This window comes from Balearica regulorum, chromosome 2 (genome assembly GCF_011004875.1).
Source record: "Balearica regulorum gibbericeps isolate bBalReg1 chromosome 2, bBalReg1.pri, whole genome shotgun sequence".
NCBI lineage: Eukaryota > Metazoa > Chordata > Aves > Gruiformes > Gruidae > Balearica > Balearica regulorum.
This window is the reverse complement of record NC_046185.1, coordinates 72,692,836-72,711,754: the sequence shown is the minus strand read 5'-3', so window position 1 is coordinate 72,711,754 and position 18,919 is coordinate 72,692,836. Positions and strand designations below refer to the sequence as shown.

Below are 18,919 nucleotides of genomic sequence, written 5' to 3'. Positions count from 1 at the left end.
AAAATATGTCCCAGTGAGTACAAGTTATATATTCAATGATTAGGCTGGTAACTTTTTAGTTAGAGATCTTACAAAACTACTAATATGCTTGGTGATGGCTTACATGAGTTCTTTCATCATTATTTACCCTATTCCTAAACATGGAATTGGCCCTGGAACAAGTAACTTCTACAGTCTGCTGTGTGATGATTTAATTGGTTAACACTGAAGTTATAGCTCCTATTTGGAAAAAAAGTAAGGATTTTTTTTTGGTGCTCATCCTGCAGCATCTGAGCAGTTAATGTACATTAAGCAATTATTTTTACAATTCAAGTTCTTTTACAACCAGCTCCTTGTTTGACCTAAATTAACACAAGGATTATATTCAGCATTTTAGAACTGTTGTTCAAAATGATGAAGAAAACATCCTTTTAAAAAAAAGTGTTTGAGCCAGCAAGTATTGGTAACAAAGTCTGTGCTATATTATAACCTGCAGAAAGGAATTCAGAGAACCTGAAGGAATCTGCAAAATCTTTTGTCTAAGATATTTTTAACATTTTTCAGCATTGCTGAAATATTTCAGCCATCAGAAATACCTTGCCAGTGCTAGAGGGAGGTTACCTGCCTGCAGCAGTACTGCAGCTGTCTGAAAAAAATCTGAGTAGTCTCTACCTGGGGCTGCTACCTCTTCGGAAATAAGAATCAAAACAGGATTTGCTGTGCCCTTCCAAGCCTCAGATACAACTAAGAATTATGCAAGAGAAGCAAGAAATAAAAGTCCCTGTCTTAAAGGTCAGAAATCAAAAACATCACTGAAAAATGCCAGGGGATGGAAATTTTATAGCATAGGTTTCAAAATGAAGCTATTAAAAATTAAAGCTGCCCTTGCTATTTCTTATTTAACAAAGTTCAAACTAATTGCTATTTACTTTCTAAGTTAGAGATAAAAGAAACCTACTAGTTTTACATATAGCATCTTAATCAGAATCACTGAATCCAAGAAACTGGAGGTACTGTCAGAGATTTCCAAAAACGCCTCAGTGATTGTGAAAGTGGTATCCAACAGATGAAATCTCAATGCTGCTGGAGCTGGATGCTGCAGGTGTTTTACCCTTGTAGCAACTACTGGAAGAACAAGCTCCAAAAGACCACGATGAGGACTCCCTCTGAACTGGAACATGACCAACAGGATTTTTTCTTGACACTCCTTACTGCGGGCTGGAGTATACCTACATTGCCATTGAGGTGTGGCTGCAGCATGTGTACAGCCTGAATTACCTTTAATCTAGTTAGTAAGGTAATGGCAGCACTGACATTGTACCAGAAGAGGCAGCAGCCTCAGCCACGCAAGCCCACCTTGTGTTTATTTACTTGGGCGGCCCAAGCACGCTAGATGAAAGCCAACTCTGGTATGTCTACAGGTACTGCAATTACATCTCTCACCACAGTCTTAAGGAGATCCAAGTTATACAACTGGTACAGACAAATCACAGGAGAAGACTGAATTGGACTGAGTATTGTAGAAGCAAAAGCAGATGCACAATATTCCTTTAGGGCTGTATTTACTCCCTCTCCTTTAATTTGCTTGCTATTAAATCTGCTTTCCTTCCTCTACATTTACCCACAATACTTCCTTAGGAAGCACTCACCTTTGCACACTCATGCTACAAAATGCATAGGTGCTATGTTACTGCAGGTAAGCTAGACTGTTAAATCCCTGTGTGCTTGTACTTACCACTGAATCAGGTCCAGACTCTGTTCTTACCCCAACCCTGTCAGACCCCCCCTTTACATCCTTCCTGTAGACCATGGACATGCACACAAAGACAAACATATGCTGACTAAACACTAGTCATTAGCCAGAGATCATGAAGTTTTAAATTCAGATCCAAGCTTCTAATCTAAAGGTTAGTCAAGAGCAGGAAGCGGATGCTGCCATGACATCCAAAATTATGCAAAGGTAAAGGAAAGCCAGGCTCCTAAGCTACAGAAGGTCACACTTGTAAAACCAAACCGAAATGTTACTGATTTGTGATAGACTGTCCACAAAAAACTATTCTTAATTGTCACAGTTTTGAAGGGAAAGGTATCAATCTATTTTAATTTTTTTAATTGAGCTCACAGTAAAAAAAAAAAGTTATTAAAATGAGTTGCATTCTGTTAAAATGCCTCTCAATTTTCAACTTTTGGGTGATGATACAAACCATATTACACTGAGCTGTAACAGAACTACAGCTTATGCTTAACAATTGGGAATCCTACTATCTAGACAGGTTCTTTATGTTATGTAGTATGTTATACATTAACTATGAATTCATATTTTCATGTATTTCACACTGCATAGTCATTAGAATGCTAGCTTTCCTAGTATGTTTTATCTACTGCATTACCCACACAGTGAAACATCCACAGCGGACATCTACATTATTTTCAATTAAATCTACATGAAATTACCAAACAGGACTATTATTTTTTTTTTCTTTAAACAGCTTGACTATCTATCACAATGTTTTCCAAGACATTTCTTAGACTTGTTGACACTTCCCTTTAGTTCAGTTAATATTTGAGGATATCATCTTATTAATATAATCTGATGAGAACCACAGGAAGCCTGTAATCAGGACATATCTCAGGGTTACGTTGAAATGAATCAGATGAGTAGTTAATTTAGAAAAGACAGAGAACAGTCTATATGAGGTCTCAAGTCTACTCATACCAGTGTCCGAGCAACAGCAGAATTTAGCAATTATTTCTAAAGACTCCTGCCACAGACAATATTACAAAGAACAAATGATACTAGCCCAACTGAACCTATTCTTTATTTTGGGCTACATATATCATGTTAAACTATGTGATTATATATTCTTGTTTGCCGAAAGCAAAGAGTTTCAAGCAGCTCTTTGACAGGTGCTCTTAGAACACGAAGAACAAAATGTTTATCACTAGCAACCATAATCAACCATCATTTCAAACTCTGCCATCTCTAGGTGGTATATTTTTAGTTTCTTGGTGGATTATCAGAAATTCATCTAGGTGTTCTCACAAGTAATTCCCTTCAAACACAGGCAAAAAGGAGAAAGGTGCAAAGGAAGCAATCTTCTAACTGCATCCAGAGTTCAGTATTACAAATCTCCTCCTTTGCCTCTAATTATATTAAAAAAAAAAAAAAAATCATACTCTATTTCAAAAAAGAGAAAAAACCCAACAAAACAAAGCTGCAAGAACTTGATACAGTTTGCACAGTATTTTTTTGCCTTTTTTTTCCATCTTGATTATAATATTATTACTACTTGCTTGTCGTGCAAAGGTATCAGCACTGCATGTAACGCTGTAAGACTTTCAGGATCTCCTCCTATGAAACTGTAAAGTAAAACAGTAGTTTTCAAAAATAGCTCCTAGGAACTAAACACACCCCTCCCTTAAGAAACTATATTGATGGGGTTTCGCTCAATAATCACAGAATCGTAGAACAGTTTGGGGGTTGGAAGGAACCTTAAAGATCACCTAGCTCCAACTCCCCTGCCATGGGCAGGGACACCCTCCACTAGACCACATTGCCCAAAGCCCCATCCAACCTGGCCTTGAACACTTCCAGGGATGGGGCATCCACAACCTCTCTGGGCAACCTGTTCCAGTGCCTCACCACCCTCACAGGGAAGAATTTCCTCCTACAATCTAATCTAAATCTAAGCTTCTTCAGCTTAAGGCCATTACCCCTTGTCCTATCACTACTTGCCCTTGTAAACAGTCCCTCTCCAGCTTTCCTGTAGGCCCCTTCAGGTACTGGAAGGCCACAATTAGATCTCCCCGGAGCCTTCTCTTCTCCAGGCTGAACAACCCCAACTCTCTCAGCCTGTCCTCATAGGAGAGGTGCTCCAGCCCTCTCATCAGCTTCGTGGCCCTCCTCTGGACTCGCTCCAACAGCTCCATATCTCTCTTGTACTGGGGACCCCAGAGCTGGATGAAGTACTGCAGGTGGGGTCTCACAAGAGTGGAGCAGAGGGGGAGAATCACCTCCCCTGACCTCTGAAATCTCTAAAGTAAAAATAAAATCCAGACATTTTAGAGTTCAAAGTAATTACAGTGAAATTATTTTTGTAACCTATCAAGGCAAAAATTGATCTACATACATGAATTTTCAAACAAGCCAGTGACAAACTCCGAGCCAGAAAAAAAGTAGTTGAGACTAAATTTTCACCTGTGGCCTGCTGAACTCAGCTCTGTGCCTGAACTGTCCTAACAAACCAACACCTAATCAAAAAATTTTTATGAAGGGTTACAGTTGCACATATTAACTAATCATAAGTCACTCACATAACACAAACATTTCAAAGTCAGGAAATAAAAATGAAATTTTAAACCAACTAAACTATATTCAAGGGCAAAGAACACTCAAAGTTTGCCCTCTTAGTGGACAATTATAACTGAATCATAAAGCAAGCAACTCTACCCTCTTGTTCAGAAACACAGGCAGTCCCCCATCATATAACCCTGACCTCACCCATTAAATACTGAAGATCAAACTTTCTAAATTCCTTATAGCTGCTCAGCCTGGACACTACACACCGCTTTATTCCCAGCTGCCACCCACAGCAGATACCAGCTGTGCAGCCCCATTTCCTTGTTCACAAGAACCTTTTAGAGAGTTGTGCCAGTGCCCCCTTGGCCTGCACACTCTACTCTGTTCTGCTTGTTTTCAACAGCTTTCAGAATGACAGTATCTCAGGTGTCATTCACAACATTCAAGGAAGATCTAGGGTTTCTATTGCAATTGCTACTGAATAGAAAGGATAGATTGTTGTTTATAAAACCATAGCAATCATTCTGACTCTCCCACTAATACTGAAGTGGTAAAGTGAGGATAACAGTTGCTGCTGGAAGCATAAACCATTTCCAGATACAGCATTTAATTTTTTCTCTTTCACTTAATTACTTGGTTTTCATATATTTTATCACATACAAGAATTTCCTCTTTAAAACTCTGAGGTCCTCCAGATGTACACATACTACAGGCATCCCTCTCCAGCTCTGTGCTTGTCTGAAGCAATGATGCTGTCCCAGAGAGAGATCACTGCATTGAGGAGTCACACGAGACCAAACTTGGTCTGAATCAGTTTTAACTTCTCTTGGGACAACAGTTCCTCAAAGAACAATAGTTAACCCTAGTGGCCTAAGATGAACCATGGGAACTGAGGGGTAAATATCTTATAAATCACACCACACACTTTTAAAAGTCACACAAAAGAAAAATTATTGTAGCTATAGCAATTGCTTTATTTTTTTTTTTTAACTAGCCTCACTTCCCTTAAGACTGTCATTAGATTCAGCAGTTCTAGGACTGTGAACATTCTCATGTCACTCCTACACTGAATACCACTGAGTATATACAGGCCAATGTGACACTACAAAAGTAAAAGATTAACAGCACTGACCGGAGCCAGTCAATGCTCTATTTGCAAGCACTTATATTTGTAGCTTTACAACTGTGCTTCACCCTCACCACTCCCATGTTAATTCAGTTAACTGATACTTTCTCTGAGAAGAGAACAGTTCTCCATTGCAGCAGAGAACTGGTTTTGTTATGTATACAAGTGGGGACCAGGTGGAGATCAACTGTTCTTAAATAAAAGTGCCACTAAATCATACTACCGCTTGAAAGGCTAATGCAATATTCTGCTGTGCAAAACATTTTACTATGTGCATTCACTTTAGCAGATGACAAGAGACCAGGTAGAATTATATGACCTTCAGTAGCTTATAGCAAGAGCTGGAAAAGACACTTGGGAGAGAAAACTAAGAAGCAAGGCATGTTAAGGAGTGTTCATGCTGAAAAAAAAAAGCCAAAAACCAAAAACCAACTCCCCAAAACCACAGAATCCATTAGTTGGAATCACAATTTTTCTGTTTATTTACCTTCTTATTAAGCCAGTGCCACAGCTTGTCAGTGGCAGGGGGAAATGGAAGAAAAGGGGAAAAAAAAGACAAGAACATAGTGGAAAATTATTGAAAAATGCAGTAATAGAGGAAAAAAGCAGTGACAGGCAGGCAAAGTCATCCACAGAATGAAAATGAAATTGTTCCAGACACAAAGGTAAATTGCAATAGGAAGGAAAGATCATAACAACTTCTAATTCAAGAATCTAGATTTTACTATTAACATGCACTTTTTGAAACAAAGACGGATATAAAAATTAAGAACAACTTCAAAGATATTAACAGAACTACCAGTATCATTTGGGCAATTCCAGTTTAATCATACAGAGAGCTAACATTTCTGATTTCAGAGTAGGACTTGTAAAAGTACTCTGACGAGGGCACTTTACCAAAACAACAAAACTTAACATGAGATTCTTGTTTATTGCATTTAATGCTCTCATTCAGGCAGCTTCCTATGTATTTCAAACCACTCCTATTATGTCAACTACTGTTAAACAAAATTTACATGTTTTTTTAGTGCCACATTTGTATTACAACATTCACATTCAATGGCATAACATCAGATACGTAATTAAATGTGATACACAACAGCAAATTGTAGATCAAATAAATGTATGGATTTCATATAATTTTATTGGTTGTGCAGAAGGCTCTTTGCACTTCTCAACAGTCAATTTCTCCTTTTGTACTAGTTATTTTTCCTTACTAATTCTCAGTCATACTCAAGTACATCCATCTTAAGACCTAGTTTATGTAGGACTATACTCTTAATTCTAACCATTAGTAATCAGTTAGCAGTATAATCATAATATGGAAAAGCTTTAATGTTATTACGCATCTGTGTTAGAGGTTAAGACCAAGTAAGTGAAGTTTGTTTCTCCATGAAAACAAGATCATTGAATGCTCAATAAATCTAGTGTTTTTACCAGTAGCCAGAAATTCTATTAGCTCCCAATAAAACCAAAATGTAAGAACCTTTCAAATAATAATAATAATAATAAAACCTCAGAATGCTAACTAAGTTCTATCGGAAGCAAGAAGCAGATTAACGGACAAACATGAACATCAGGAAACATGAAAGTAAAATATGTCACAAAGCACCCAGTTTACCAGCTTTTACTACTCATGGAAAGAGTAACAGTAACATAAAGCAATGACAAAGCTTGAAAAGCCTCAAATTAACATTATAGAATTTGTTTCTAGTTTACCTCTTCACCTATGGAATAATTTATCAGTGAAAAAAAGGTAAAGTTGTTTACTGATTCAACAACATACTTTTGGCTTTAACTTTACTTCTGCATATTAAAACCTACTATACATTAGGTTTATTTTGGAAAGAACGTAGATCTCATGGCTCTATTTCTCCACTTTGCAACTCCAATACAACAAAAGCTACAGCTCTGTTGTTAGACTGAGATTTTAGCAGAATGTGAAAGGAAGTCTTCGGTATTTTTCTATAATTTCAGCCTCCTGGAATATAATGATAATTACAATAACCAGGAAATAACATTATATGTAAAAAATAACAATCATTTTTTATTAATGTTTAAGACAATATCTGGGAGGCTCTACCTGCCTACTATCTCACCAATAGTGGTAATTACTAAGTAATTCTGCAAATGTAATCAATCTACATTTAAAAATAGGCTACAGCTTAATTCTAATCTTCAAGTCATCCAAAATTAATAATGCTACAACCACTTTTCCAGTATTTTATTGGAAAACTATTTATATAAGATCTTACAGGTCGATGGACATATTTCCTAGAATAATACATGAACTGATAGAGATTCTGCTTGTTTTCTGTGCCTGTTTTAACTACATGCTAAACTTGGTACCAAACCTTGACTTTACCCAAAGTCCAAATAATCTATTACAGTCCTCTAAATATAAAATTCTTGTATGCTATACCTACAAAAAGCATATAATAACTACACGATTCACTGAAGTCTACCAGAAAGCATGCATGCAAAATACTAGCACATTGCAATTAGTAAAGGTCTAGCGCATGCAGTTTAGCAACTGCCTATGCTGCTGCACTCCCTCACAAACTCTAATCAAACTAGTCACCATATTAAAAGACAAGTCGTTTTTAAAAAAAAAAAATATCAGTGCAGCAAATTAGTAGTTCTTGACTGTGTATGAGAACATGCATGATACCGTATCTGTTAAGTTTTAAAAAGACTCAATGGATGACAAGAGAAACCTCCCTACTCTTTCCTCCAGGAAGTCTCTCATATCTGAACTGCTGTATCTGTTGGCTCCATTGGGTAAATGCACAACCAGGAACTAAAGAATACAGTAAGGACATCTTATTTTCATAGTCCATATTTAAAGCAAGCCTGCACATACAGGCACAGCTTGACCTACCATTTATAATGAAAATGAAAAGCAATGCCCTACTTTCTCTCCACTTGATCAGAACTTCTCTTCAGTTCGAATTTGTCTGTATTACCAAGATAATCAGATGTTGCTGAGCAGTGGGAAAGAAGAGGAGCAGTTCTTTCCTTACTGCTTTTATTTAAGAAATAGACATATTCAGTAAAGCTCAAAGATTGGCATGCACAAGCAGTACTCTCCCATAATTTCTCACAATGGGTTATTTTCCGGATCATCTACACTACCCTCCTAAACTTCGTTTGGGAGAAAAAGGCATGCCAATCTAAGATTTCTTCCTCGTCCTCACTACCTTTCACTCAAAACTGGAACTATTTTCTAATCAGCCATACCACTTTAGAAAGACCAAGTAGTATAACTAGATATTTGTGTGAAACAGACCTTGCCAATGGCTTGTTGTACTTAGTCAAGAGCCCCAATACATTCTGATGCTAAGATTCAGCCTCCCATTGACTCAGTATACAAAAAACAAAACCGAAACAAACAAAAATATCACTAAGTAGCTTCAGCTCCTAGGAAAAGAAAGTACAAATAAAATACTAAAAAATTAAACATGTAATTGCAAAGGAAATGGTCCTTCAATCTTGGTTTCTCACACACACACACAAAAGGTAAGCTATTACAACTTACTCCATGAATTTCTATTCTGTGTTTGTGTATTTTCACTTCCTCTTCAACAGTGCCTATTGAAGGCAAAATGTTTGGTAATCCAACTTAAAAACAGCTCATCCATCCTTTCTAGAAAAAAAAACTTGGAAGGATGTAATTTTCATTCCTCTCCTTTCCCTGTCTCCACAAAAATTACAATTGTCAATATCCTATGGCATTGCGTCCCAAATTCTCAGAGATAAGATGCATCGATGATCCTTACAATGCACAGAATAAGCATACCCAGTAGAACTTAAAAGATGTGAAAGCATTAGTGTGGTAAGTATTGGAAGACCATATATAATTCCAGCCACCCATAATAAAGCGAGGTGAACTGTAATTAGAATAGGCAAAACGAGGACAACAGAATCATGCAGAGTATCAAATATCTTTCTTATAAAGGCTAGAAGAGCTTGAATTGCTTTAAAACACACAGAACAGACTCAGAAAGAATATGACTGTCTAAAAAATGGGGGGGGGGGGATGGAGAAATGAGTTGTGCCAACACTGCTCTTTTGCCCATACAAGAACAACATGAATATAAACTGACCTTAAATACATTTAAGCTGAAGAGTGGGAAGCTCTGCTGCACATTACAACAAAAGCCCTACCTTCTTTAAGAAGAAAAGACTTAGCGGGATTAGGAAGGATACTACATCATATAGTTATGCAATACAAGGGCACTAAACTTGACAACTCATGAAATACAATACATACAATATTGTGTCTAGAGAGTTTTCTTACTTACAGAACAAAAGCTTTTAATGAGAAGCTTTGTATAATGTAAGCTGTTATCCTAACATGTTAATACTTTCCATTACCTTTGGAAACCCCCTTTATCTTCTTTATAGCTGTAGTCTGAAAGGCTTTTCCTTTTTCAAAGTCTTCCTCAATGAACTCTGCAAAACTATTTTCCTACAGCCATTCTAATGCTTTTGGAATTCAGAGCTATAAACTGCAGACAGATCTGCTGAAGTACAGATGGTCTGACAAATGTACTTATAGGGTTCAGCTCTTCAGTTATAGAAACTCTGAGGTAAAGGCTTTTTCTAAAGCAGAGAACACTTCAACAACACAGTTACTGAAAGCACATTCTTAGATACTGGCATAGCTATTACAAACAAAATAATCTATCAGGTTAAGTCAAAACCTGCAATTCTGAATGGAGGAGCCTTCGTAAATTTTATGGAGCTTTCCAACTTTGCAATTTACAAATGCGAATATGGGTGCATTTTGAGTGGGGGAGAAGGGAGGGGAGCACAGTGGCCTTATTCTATGGCACTTCCCAAATACCTTATCCCACATATTTCTTCTCTTACAGAGGGAAGCCTCCCTTCTGTACCACCACACCACTGTGTTCAACAACTATAGTTCCACACACTATAAACGAATGTGTTCAAACTAGCTCGGGCCCTGCTTACAGAATAAAATGGGTTGCTTTTCAAGTTAAGTTTTCACAACGGAAGTAGGAACGTCTCATCCTTCAGATTAAAGCTCAGTAAGTTCAAAATCTTTATAATCGAGTAAGGTGACTGAACCATGAGAAGTTTGCCTTACTCAGGTAAGGAATCTTTCCAAAGCTAACTCAACATTTTTAAAGTGACTTCTGTCAAGCTTTGCACATAATCATTTAATGAAATTTAAATGTGTACTTAAGTGTGAATAGTGACAGAAGAGACATGGTTTAAAATACACCATAAAACAGATAGTTTTACATGAAAGACATGTCCATTAGTGACAGACATTTATTTTAGAATTAAAGCATCTCAGCATACAGTGAACAGAGAATAAAACAAACTTTCTGGTTGCTTAAGGAAATAAGTAGAAATACCTTACTGTCAAGCTTTAACATGACTCTTCCAAGCCCTCTGATAGGCCGTGGAGCAAGAGCTTCCTGACGTTCCTTCACAAAATTTTCAACAAGTTGCCACCAACTTTTGCAATGGTTTGCCATGAAGTTCAAAACTCCAAAATGAATCACAAGTTTTTTAAGTGCCCAAACTGTAACCACAAGAAGGAAATCAAGTATTAGAGATTTCAGAGGAGCACGACAAGACTACCTACCTACTCCATTCTAAAAGACTTATAAAAAAAAAAGAAATTCTTGAGTTTTATTTCCCACTAGAAACCACTTTCAGAATTTTCAAGTGGTTTTAGTACTAATCTCATTTGCTTTACAGCCATGCTTCACAGATGTGGGTTCTGAAAGTAACACGAGAAATGTCTAGCATTAGAGTTACAGAAATAAAAGCTCATGTCCATTTACTTGCCATGAAATAAAGTCCACACACTTTTGCATAAGGCTTATGGTTCGAAAGCTGCGATGGCACTGCTCTCCCTCATTTACTGAGTGTACGTGCAAAACTTGTAAATCATCACAATCAGGAATGTAAAAGCAAAAAAGCATGATGCATATGAAACTTCCCTTGGAAGCTAACAGACCTTTAATAGTAATGAAATATTTGCCATATTCTTTTTTTATCCAACAAAATGTTATACCACTCAAGTTACCTATCTTCTCATCACTGAAAAGGCAGGTGAGCAATCTTCCAAAGTCAATAGCAAATTTAACATCAGAACAGAGGAGTTAATACAAATCTTTGTTTATAATGTGAATTAATTACAACTGATTTTACTGGAGCATTGATGCAAACATACCAGTCACAAAAACATCCCTACATGATACATCAACTTAAAGGATCATAATTATTATATGTACCAGTAGGTCTCACAACCTGGTCCTGCCATGACCTACTGACACACAAACCTCTAAACAAAAGCATACTGCATCCCCAAATACTGAAAACCATGGTTCTAAAGGAAACAAAATGAAACTTTTAGCAATAGAATCACATAACTCTCCTAGATTTTCCCTAATTTTTTTTTTAACCAGAATTTAGTAACAGTGAACATCACATGTAGATCAAAAATTACAGATGGTGTTAAAAATTCTACTTACACAGTAAAATAACTTTCTGTGAAAACATTAGCAGAGCTCCTCCAATTATATAGTACTTATAGCAACATTTGATACTAAATTCCCCATCATTAGATCCAACTGTACTTTTAATAAAGCTTTTTTTTTTGTTACGAAAGACTATTCTCCAAACTTGATTCATTGCTTACTGCCATACATCAACACCACAATAATTCCCTCGTCCTCAAAAATTCACATCATGCTTCTACTTGGACAGCTGTAAAATGACATACAGAGTCGAAAAGGTTAACTTTTAAAATCCACAGGACATTTACCAAAGTTCCACAAGAGCCCATTATTTGTAAGCCGCTTGTGCAACAGTTTACATTCTTGTTCATGGAGAGCTCATTCAACGGTTTTCTGATACTTGGTTTACTTACCCTCTGGCACCACCATGTGGCAAACATGGGATTCTCTTGCAGACAGAGAATAATCTAATAATCTTTCTACAGCAGATCATGTGGCAAACATACAAAAAAGGGGAAAATACAGTGCAAGTGCCAGCACTTAACTTGCAGGTTGAAGTTTTGTATGACGAAATGCAACTCATGGTAAATATACAAAATGCTGCTCAGCAAAACAGGGCAAGCTTGCATTTTACAAGGTGAACAACATACCTGGAATGGCATTCTAACCTTCTGCTATTATTTAAAAATAAGTATTTAAATACTATCCTCTAAAATAACTGGGTGTACGCTCATTACAAGATGACACCAGGAGGTGCTACAGTCAATCACACAGCTGTAGTTATATTATGTTAAAAAGAAGCAAGAGAGAAAAAGCTAGAGGATGACTGTTATTGGAAAGATATGAACAAAAGAAGAGAAAGGCTGCATAGTAAGAAATTCCAAACATCTCTAGGATGCAGAAAATGACCTGAAGACAAAAATAGAACTTAAAAAAAAAAAAATGCAACAGAACAAGAAAGGAAGTAAATGAAAGATCTTAAAAAGAGACAATAACAGGATTCCCACGCTCACATCACTGAGCAAAACGCTGCAAAAGTGTTCCACATCCTCATTTATTGCTTAGCTTTTGAATTCAGAAGTCATTTTTTCATCTTTTCATTTTATGGTATAATTTTTCCACCCTCTACATTAAGCAATTTTAAAAGAGCATCTCATTCTACCGAAGTACAAATGCATTCAAGGAAAAATGTTAATGGTACCAATATACTTCTAATAATCTAAATGTTACTTCATGTAGGTCTTGTCTACTAATACAGGGGACTGGTGAAATTAACATCCTTCTATTTAAGGTTTTAGGGGTGGTTTTTATTACTTTTATTTCTACATACTAGAAGCATTCTCCTGAAGGTCTCAGAAATGCTTAAAGCTATTAGTCTCCTTAAACTTGAAAAGTCACAAGGAAACTTGCTTTATAAGTCTTACTATTTTCCAGTACTAAGTATTTTTAATACCACCTCTCTTTCTAAAATCCAGGTTATCATTCACTCTCTGACACTTAATGTGGTCCACTTAATGAACACTTAACGTGTTCATCATTATACTGTTTTTTCATAATATTCTTGTGGTGATTGAGTTATATTCAGTCATATGCCAAGAAAAAGCACTTAATGGCCCAGTGTTACTCCTAAGGCAACAGGTCACATACAGTCTTAAAACTAATTTCTAGTTTAGCGTGAATTTATTGCTCACGTAGCTAATTTAGACCTAGTGACTGGTAGCAGGAGCATTCATCCATTTCAGCTACAGATGTGCACTTTAATCTACATTTGTCTGGCTCAAGTTTAAAACCAGCCATTGTCGTCTGCCTAACTGCACAACTATTACACCTATTTTTCCTCCCACCCAGGTAGGTATTTCTAAACACTGGTTAAGTCACTCCCTCACTTTTCAATAAATTAAGCCACTAAGCTCTGCTTCTAGTGAGTCTAAAATTTATCTTCTAATCCCTTTATTATTTTTATAATGCGTTTATAAGCTATATCCAACCTGCCATCACCATTTCCCATGCTGCCCAGACATCAAAACTGGGCAGTTTCTTCAGTAGCAACTACACAGGACTGAAACAAAGATCAAACCCCTCTCTCCTCTTACCCTGTATTCAGCATTTATACGCCTAATCATCACACTACCCTTTAGCTGCTGCTACAGTGCCACAGCCAAACGTGCAGCTGTTCCTTTCACCGTGCCTCTCAGAGTTCAGAGCCCCTCGAACCTGTAAGCATGGCCCCACAGTCCCAATGTCCAGATTTCCAGAACTGGACTTTGTGTATTGGGTGTAAATTGCAAGGTTTTGGTAGCAGGGTGGCCGCTGGGGTGGCCTCCATGGGGAAAGACCAAGGGGTGCCCTGCACCAGACACAGTCTGTTCGGGCTGACTCCACAACAGACCCACCACAGGCCAAAGCTGAGCCCATCAGGCATGGCTGTGAAAATATATTTAAGAAGGGCAGAGAACACTAGAGAGTGAGAAGAGGAGGGAACACAGAGCAAGTGAATAGAGTGGAAGAGGGAACAGAGGGATGAACAGAGGGAATAAAAAGGCCAGGGGAGTAGAAGTGCTCCATGGTGGAGCAGGCACACCACTCTGAGGGATTGCGGCCTATGGACCCATGCTAGAGTAGGTACATCTCTTGAAGGGACTGCCTAGGGATGAGGAGATGCCTGAGCTGGTACTTCCCGAAACGGACTGCTGCTCATGGATGAGCCCACACTGGAAGACAGGAAAAGAGTGAGTGGCTCTGTGGCTGCTAGTTGGGGCCAACCCACCACACCAGGTAAAAGGGAACATAGCTACATTTAAGTGTTAAATACATTAAAAAATGCAGAAAACTAGCATTTTAACTGAAGTTTAGAGAAAATCCAAGCAAATTAGGAAACTCACTTTGTTTACAGAAGGGGGATTGGAGGAAATGCCTTCAGATTCATAGTAGCTCATGCGTATTTCCTGAGTTCCCATCTTCCCTATTCAGCCCCCAAAAGAGTATTGGAAAAAGTAGCATTCAGTTTTAAAATAACCTCTTTAGATAGCTATCATAACTACTCAATTCTTGCTTGATATATAAGAGAACAGATGCATGTAGATGTGAAGCAACAAAGCTAATTAACCCCCGAGCTAGAATTAGAACCAAATTTATCTTGCAACTTGTCCACAGAGCCTAGCAACCCACTTTTCATGGAAATTAAAAGGTAGCACGAGCTGTACTTCAGTACTGAATAACAGCTAAAATATTCTTTATCTATAGGTGCAAAAACATGAAAAGACAAGATATAAAGAGGAATAAAAACAAAGTACTCCAAACCAAAAGCATTCTTACAATGAAAGGTATGGCACTAAATTATTCCAGGTAACCACAACAGTTGACAGACAAAGCAATTTTACAGGCTTGTCCACTACATGGTAACAGACAGTGCACTTCAATCTTCCTATTTGAAGCTACAATTCATCAAGAACATAATAATGTTCACGAACATTATGTTCCTGATGTTCCTAACAAAAAATCTTGGAAAAGTTTTAAATTAAAACTCATAAAAGCCTACAAGCCTTTCCTTCTGTTTTATTTAACACAAAGCCTAAGGCTATCCAAAGTCAACATTTAACATACATTTCAAATAATTGCATTATTACCTGCAAAAGGCACTGGCAATAGCTGCACAATCCAGAAATTTAGCCATATCTGGACAATGACAATGGCCCACACAAGTGTAACAAAGTAAATATCACTAGTTTTCTTTTTTCTAAGAAAAGATCCAATCTCAGGTCTTTGTCTGCTCCCAGAAGAGGATGAAGAGGAGGAGAAAGATGATGAAGCATGCGGAGGCTGATCACCTTCTGTTGATCCTAAAACAAACAAATGCAAACAAAGAAGTGGAAATTATCACATTAATGTTCACCACAGAAGACAATATGCTCCCTAGTCCCTAGAACAAGGCTGTGTATGCTCTGCCACATCATGCAACACCATGCCAAGCAGTGCCAGGAGAAGGAGAGAAGAAAAGATGCCACAGCCTCTAAGAGGCCTCCTGTCACTGCAGGCAAATTACAAGTCAAATACATTTTATCAAATAACCTTAAAACCCTGAAAAACACAAAGTGTAATTCACTTCTAAAAGAAATCTAAAGTCTTAAAAGAAATCTTTTACTTCTATTTCAAATACTCAAAAAGAAAGAAATCTTAGATTTGCTCAAAGCTCATTTAAGCAAAACGAAAAAATACAGCGTATATTCAAGAGGAAGCTTGTATCTTACAAATGTCTTATTACACTTTTTCTTTTCCCAAACACTCACATTACAAACATAGCACTCACACTGTGATCCTAAATGACTTGTTTGTGTAACGTATTTTAGTAACATCAGCAAGCATAAATTAGTCATTAACAAATGTTGTCATTGTCTCATTCGTAAGTTAGTAAACATGAAATTAATTTCAAAAATGTGAACTGATGTGTTAAAGGCACTTATAAACAAACAGCAAATAGTCATTTCAGGCAAAAATATTACATCCAAATTAAAATTCTTGTATAGAGAACATAGTAATTTATTCATTTAACTTTTTATTTGGCACATCTGCCTAGTATCAGACTAGTCTGCTTGACACCAAATCCATCACAGTCACTGTATGTAGAATCTCTTCCTGACACCACCAGTATCAACTTTTACTGAGGCCTCACGCTGATGGTGAAATACACATACTTCCCACTCACCATTACTTGAAAAAAATTTGCAGCCATGGTGGAAGAACGCACACACAAGAAAACCTGAAAAGTTACTCTACGCTGAAGAATAAAAGGCAATTTGTTATGTTGGTACGTACTGCAGCAGGTAAGCAATGAACACAACTCTTTCACTGGACTTGTGTCACATCAACACCAACCACTTTCCTGCCATAAACAAAAACTGCTGTAAAAACTGCGTTACAATATACTACATGCACATGAATCAAACAACTCACGTTCCACGCAGGTGGGTTTTAACTGCAATGTGTTACTAAAGCCCATCCTAGCCTAAAGCATGACAGCTAGAACGTAAAAAAGACAAGACAGATTTGTCATACATGTACAGTAGTGGCAAGTGACAAATTCTGCAGCCTCACACACTAGATGAACACTCTTCTTCTGTTGTGGAAATCTGCACTGGTGTTCTACAAGCAAGTGGAACTATTTTTAGAGCTTATCAACACTTCCCCACCACACTAATACAAATAACACAGATCTATTGATTCAACCAATTGATAGACACCAGCACGATGACAGAAACATGAGCTGGTTGCTGGTAGCATATTTGGCAGAACTTTTTTCCACTTTTGGTGGAACAGAATATTCCCAATACAACCTGCAAAAAGGAACTCTGCAAGCAGCTGAACACAGCAGCAGCTTCAGGTGTAGTGCTTCTTGGCAAATCAGTTCATATCTCAAAGGGATGAAGGCCAGCCCTGTCATATACAAACTACACATTGGAGAAAAAGACACAAGTTATTTTTTCGTAAGGGGAGACAAAGTTACCTGTAAACAGCAGCTTTCCTAAAAAGACAGACAAAGTGGTTTTGACATAAGAAATAGAGAGTCTATCATTCCTCTGTACTTCTCAGTCTATTTTTAACGAAGCAGAATAATAACAGAAAAAAATGGATCCAGCTTACAATGCACTAAAGAATCACAAATTTGAAAGCAGTATATCCATAATTGAGAATTCTCCCCTAACAATTCAACTTAACACTTTTCACTTTTTTCCCCTCCAACATTAATATAATAAACATAAGAAGTAACCTGACAACAAGCAGAAACTCAAATATTTATCAAAGGGAAGGAAGTGCTAAAAGTCAAAATAGAAAAAACAGAAGAATTTAATATGCTGAAGCCTATACCTCAAAAATAAAGTCATCCAACACTTTTTGCCCCCAAAGCCCTTAGTAAAGTCACTTTTATGAAAAAAAAAAAAAAAAAAAAGTATATTCCTTCTTTCGGTAATGAAAAATTTGATCAACATGATTTTGCAATGAAAAAATTAAATAAGAGCAAAAGTAATGTTAAGAGTAGTACCAATTAAACTGCCTCATTCTCTTACAGTTTCCCTATTAACTTAAGCAGACTGTACATAGAATGCAAAACACAGATAGGAGAGAACTGACAGGAAGAAAAAAAAAAAAATTAAAAATAGACTAAAAATTCCTAGGGGATCCCAAGACAAGAAGTTCCCATGAAGTTCAACAAGGCCAAATGCAAGGTCCTGCATGTGGGTCGTTGCAATCCCAAGCACAACTATCAGCTGGGTGAGGAATGGATTGAAAACAGCCCTGAGGAGAAGGACTTGGGGGTGTTGATTGATGGGAAGCTCAACATGAGCCAGCAGTGTGCGCCTGCAGCCCAGAAAGCCAACCGTGTCCTGGGCTGCATCAAAAGAGGTGTGACCAGCAGGTCGAAGGAGGTGATCCTGCCCCTCTACTCTGCTCTGGCGAGACCCCACCTGGAATACTGCGTCCAGCTCTGGGGGCCCCAGTATAGGAGAGACATGGAGCTGTTGGAGCGAGTCCAGAGGAGGCCACGAAGCTGATGAGAGAGCTGGAACACCTCTCCTGTGAGGACAGGCTGAGAGAGTTGGGGTTGTTCAGCCTGGAGAAAAGGCGGCTCCAGGGAGATCTAATTGCAGCTTACCAGCACCTGAAGGGGCCTACAGGAAAGCTGGTGAGGGGCTGTTTATGGGGGAGTGTAGTGACAGGACACGGGGTAATGGGTTCAAGCTGAAGAAGCGTAGATTTAGATTAGATTGTAGGAGGAAATTCTTTCCTGTGAGGGTGGTGAGGCACTGGAACAGGTTTCCCAGAGAGGTTGTGGAGGCCCCATGCCTGGAAGTGTTCAAGGCCAGGTTGGATGGGGCTTTGGGCAACGTGGTCTAGTGGAGGGTGTCCCTGCCCGCAGCAGGGGGGCTGGAACTAGATGATCTTTGAGGTCCCTTCCAACCCTAACCATTCTATGATTCTAAGAAAGCTTTTTCAGAATGCAGTTCTGCAGCCCTTTAT

At 37.9% G+C, this 18,919-nt stretch overlaps 1 protein-coding gene across 2 annotated transcripts in view; it reads right to left on the bottom strand.

The window, feature by feature from the left end:
• Nucleotides 1-18,919, bottom strand: part of TMEM245 (transmembrane protein 245) — a 95,788-nt gene that overhangs the window by 58,599 nt on the left and 18,270 nt on the right. The window contains exons 5-7 of one of the 2 annotated variants that reach the window (XM_075744693.1): nucleotides 15,532-15,744; nucleotides 10,793-10,962; nucleotides 5,893-5,916 (exon numbers count right to left, since the gene is read on the bottom strand). In XM_075744693.1, the coding sequence (XP_075600808.1) occupies nucleotides 5,893-5,916; nucleotides 10,793-10,962; nucleotides 15,532-15,744 (407 nt within the window). The remainder of the gene's footprint in view (nucleotides 1-5,892; nucleotides 5,917-10,792; nucleotides 10,963-15,531; nucleotides 15,745-18,919) is intronic. The other variant, XM_075744694.1, reaches the window with a different exon arrangement.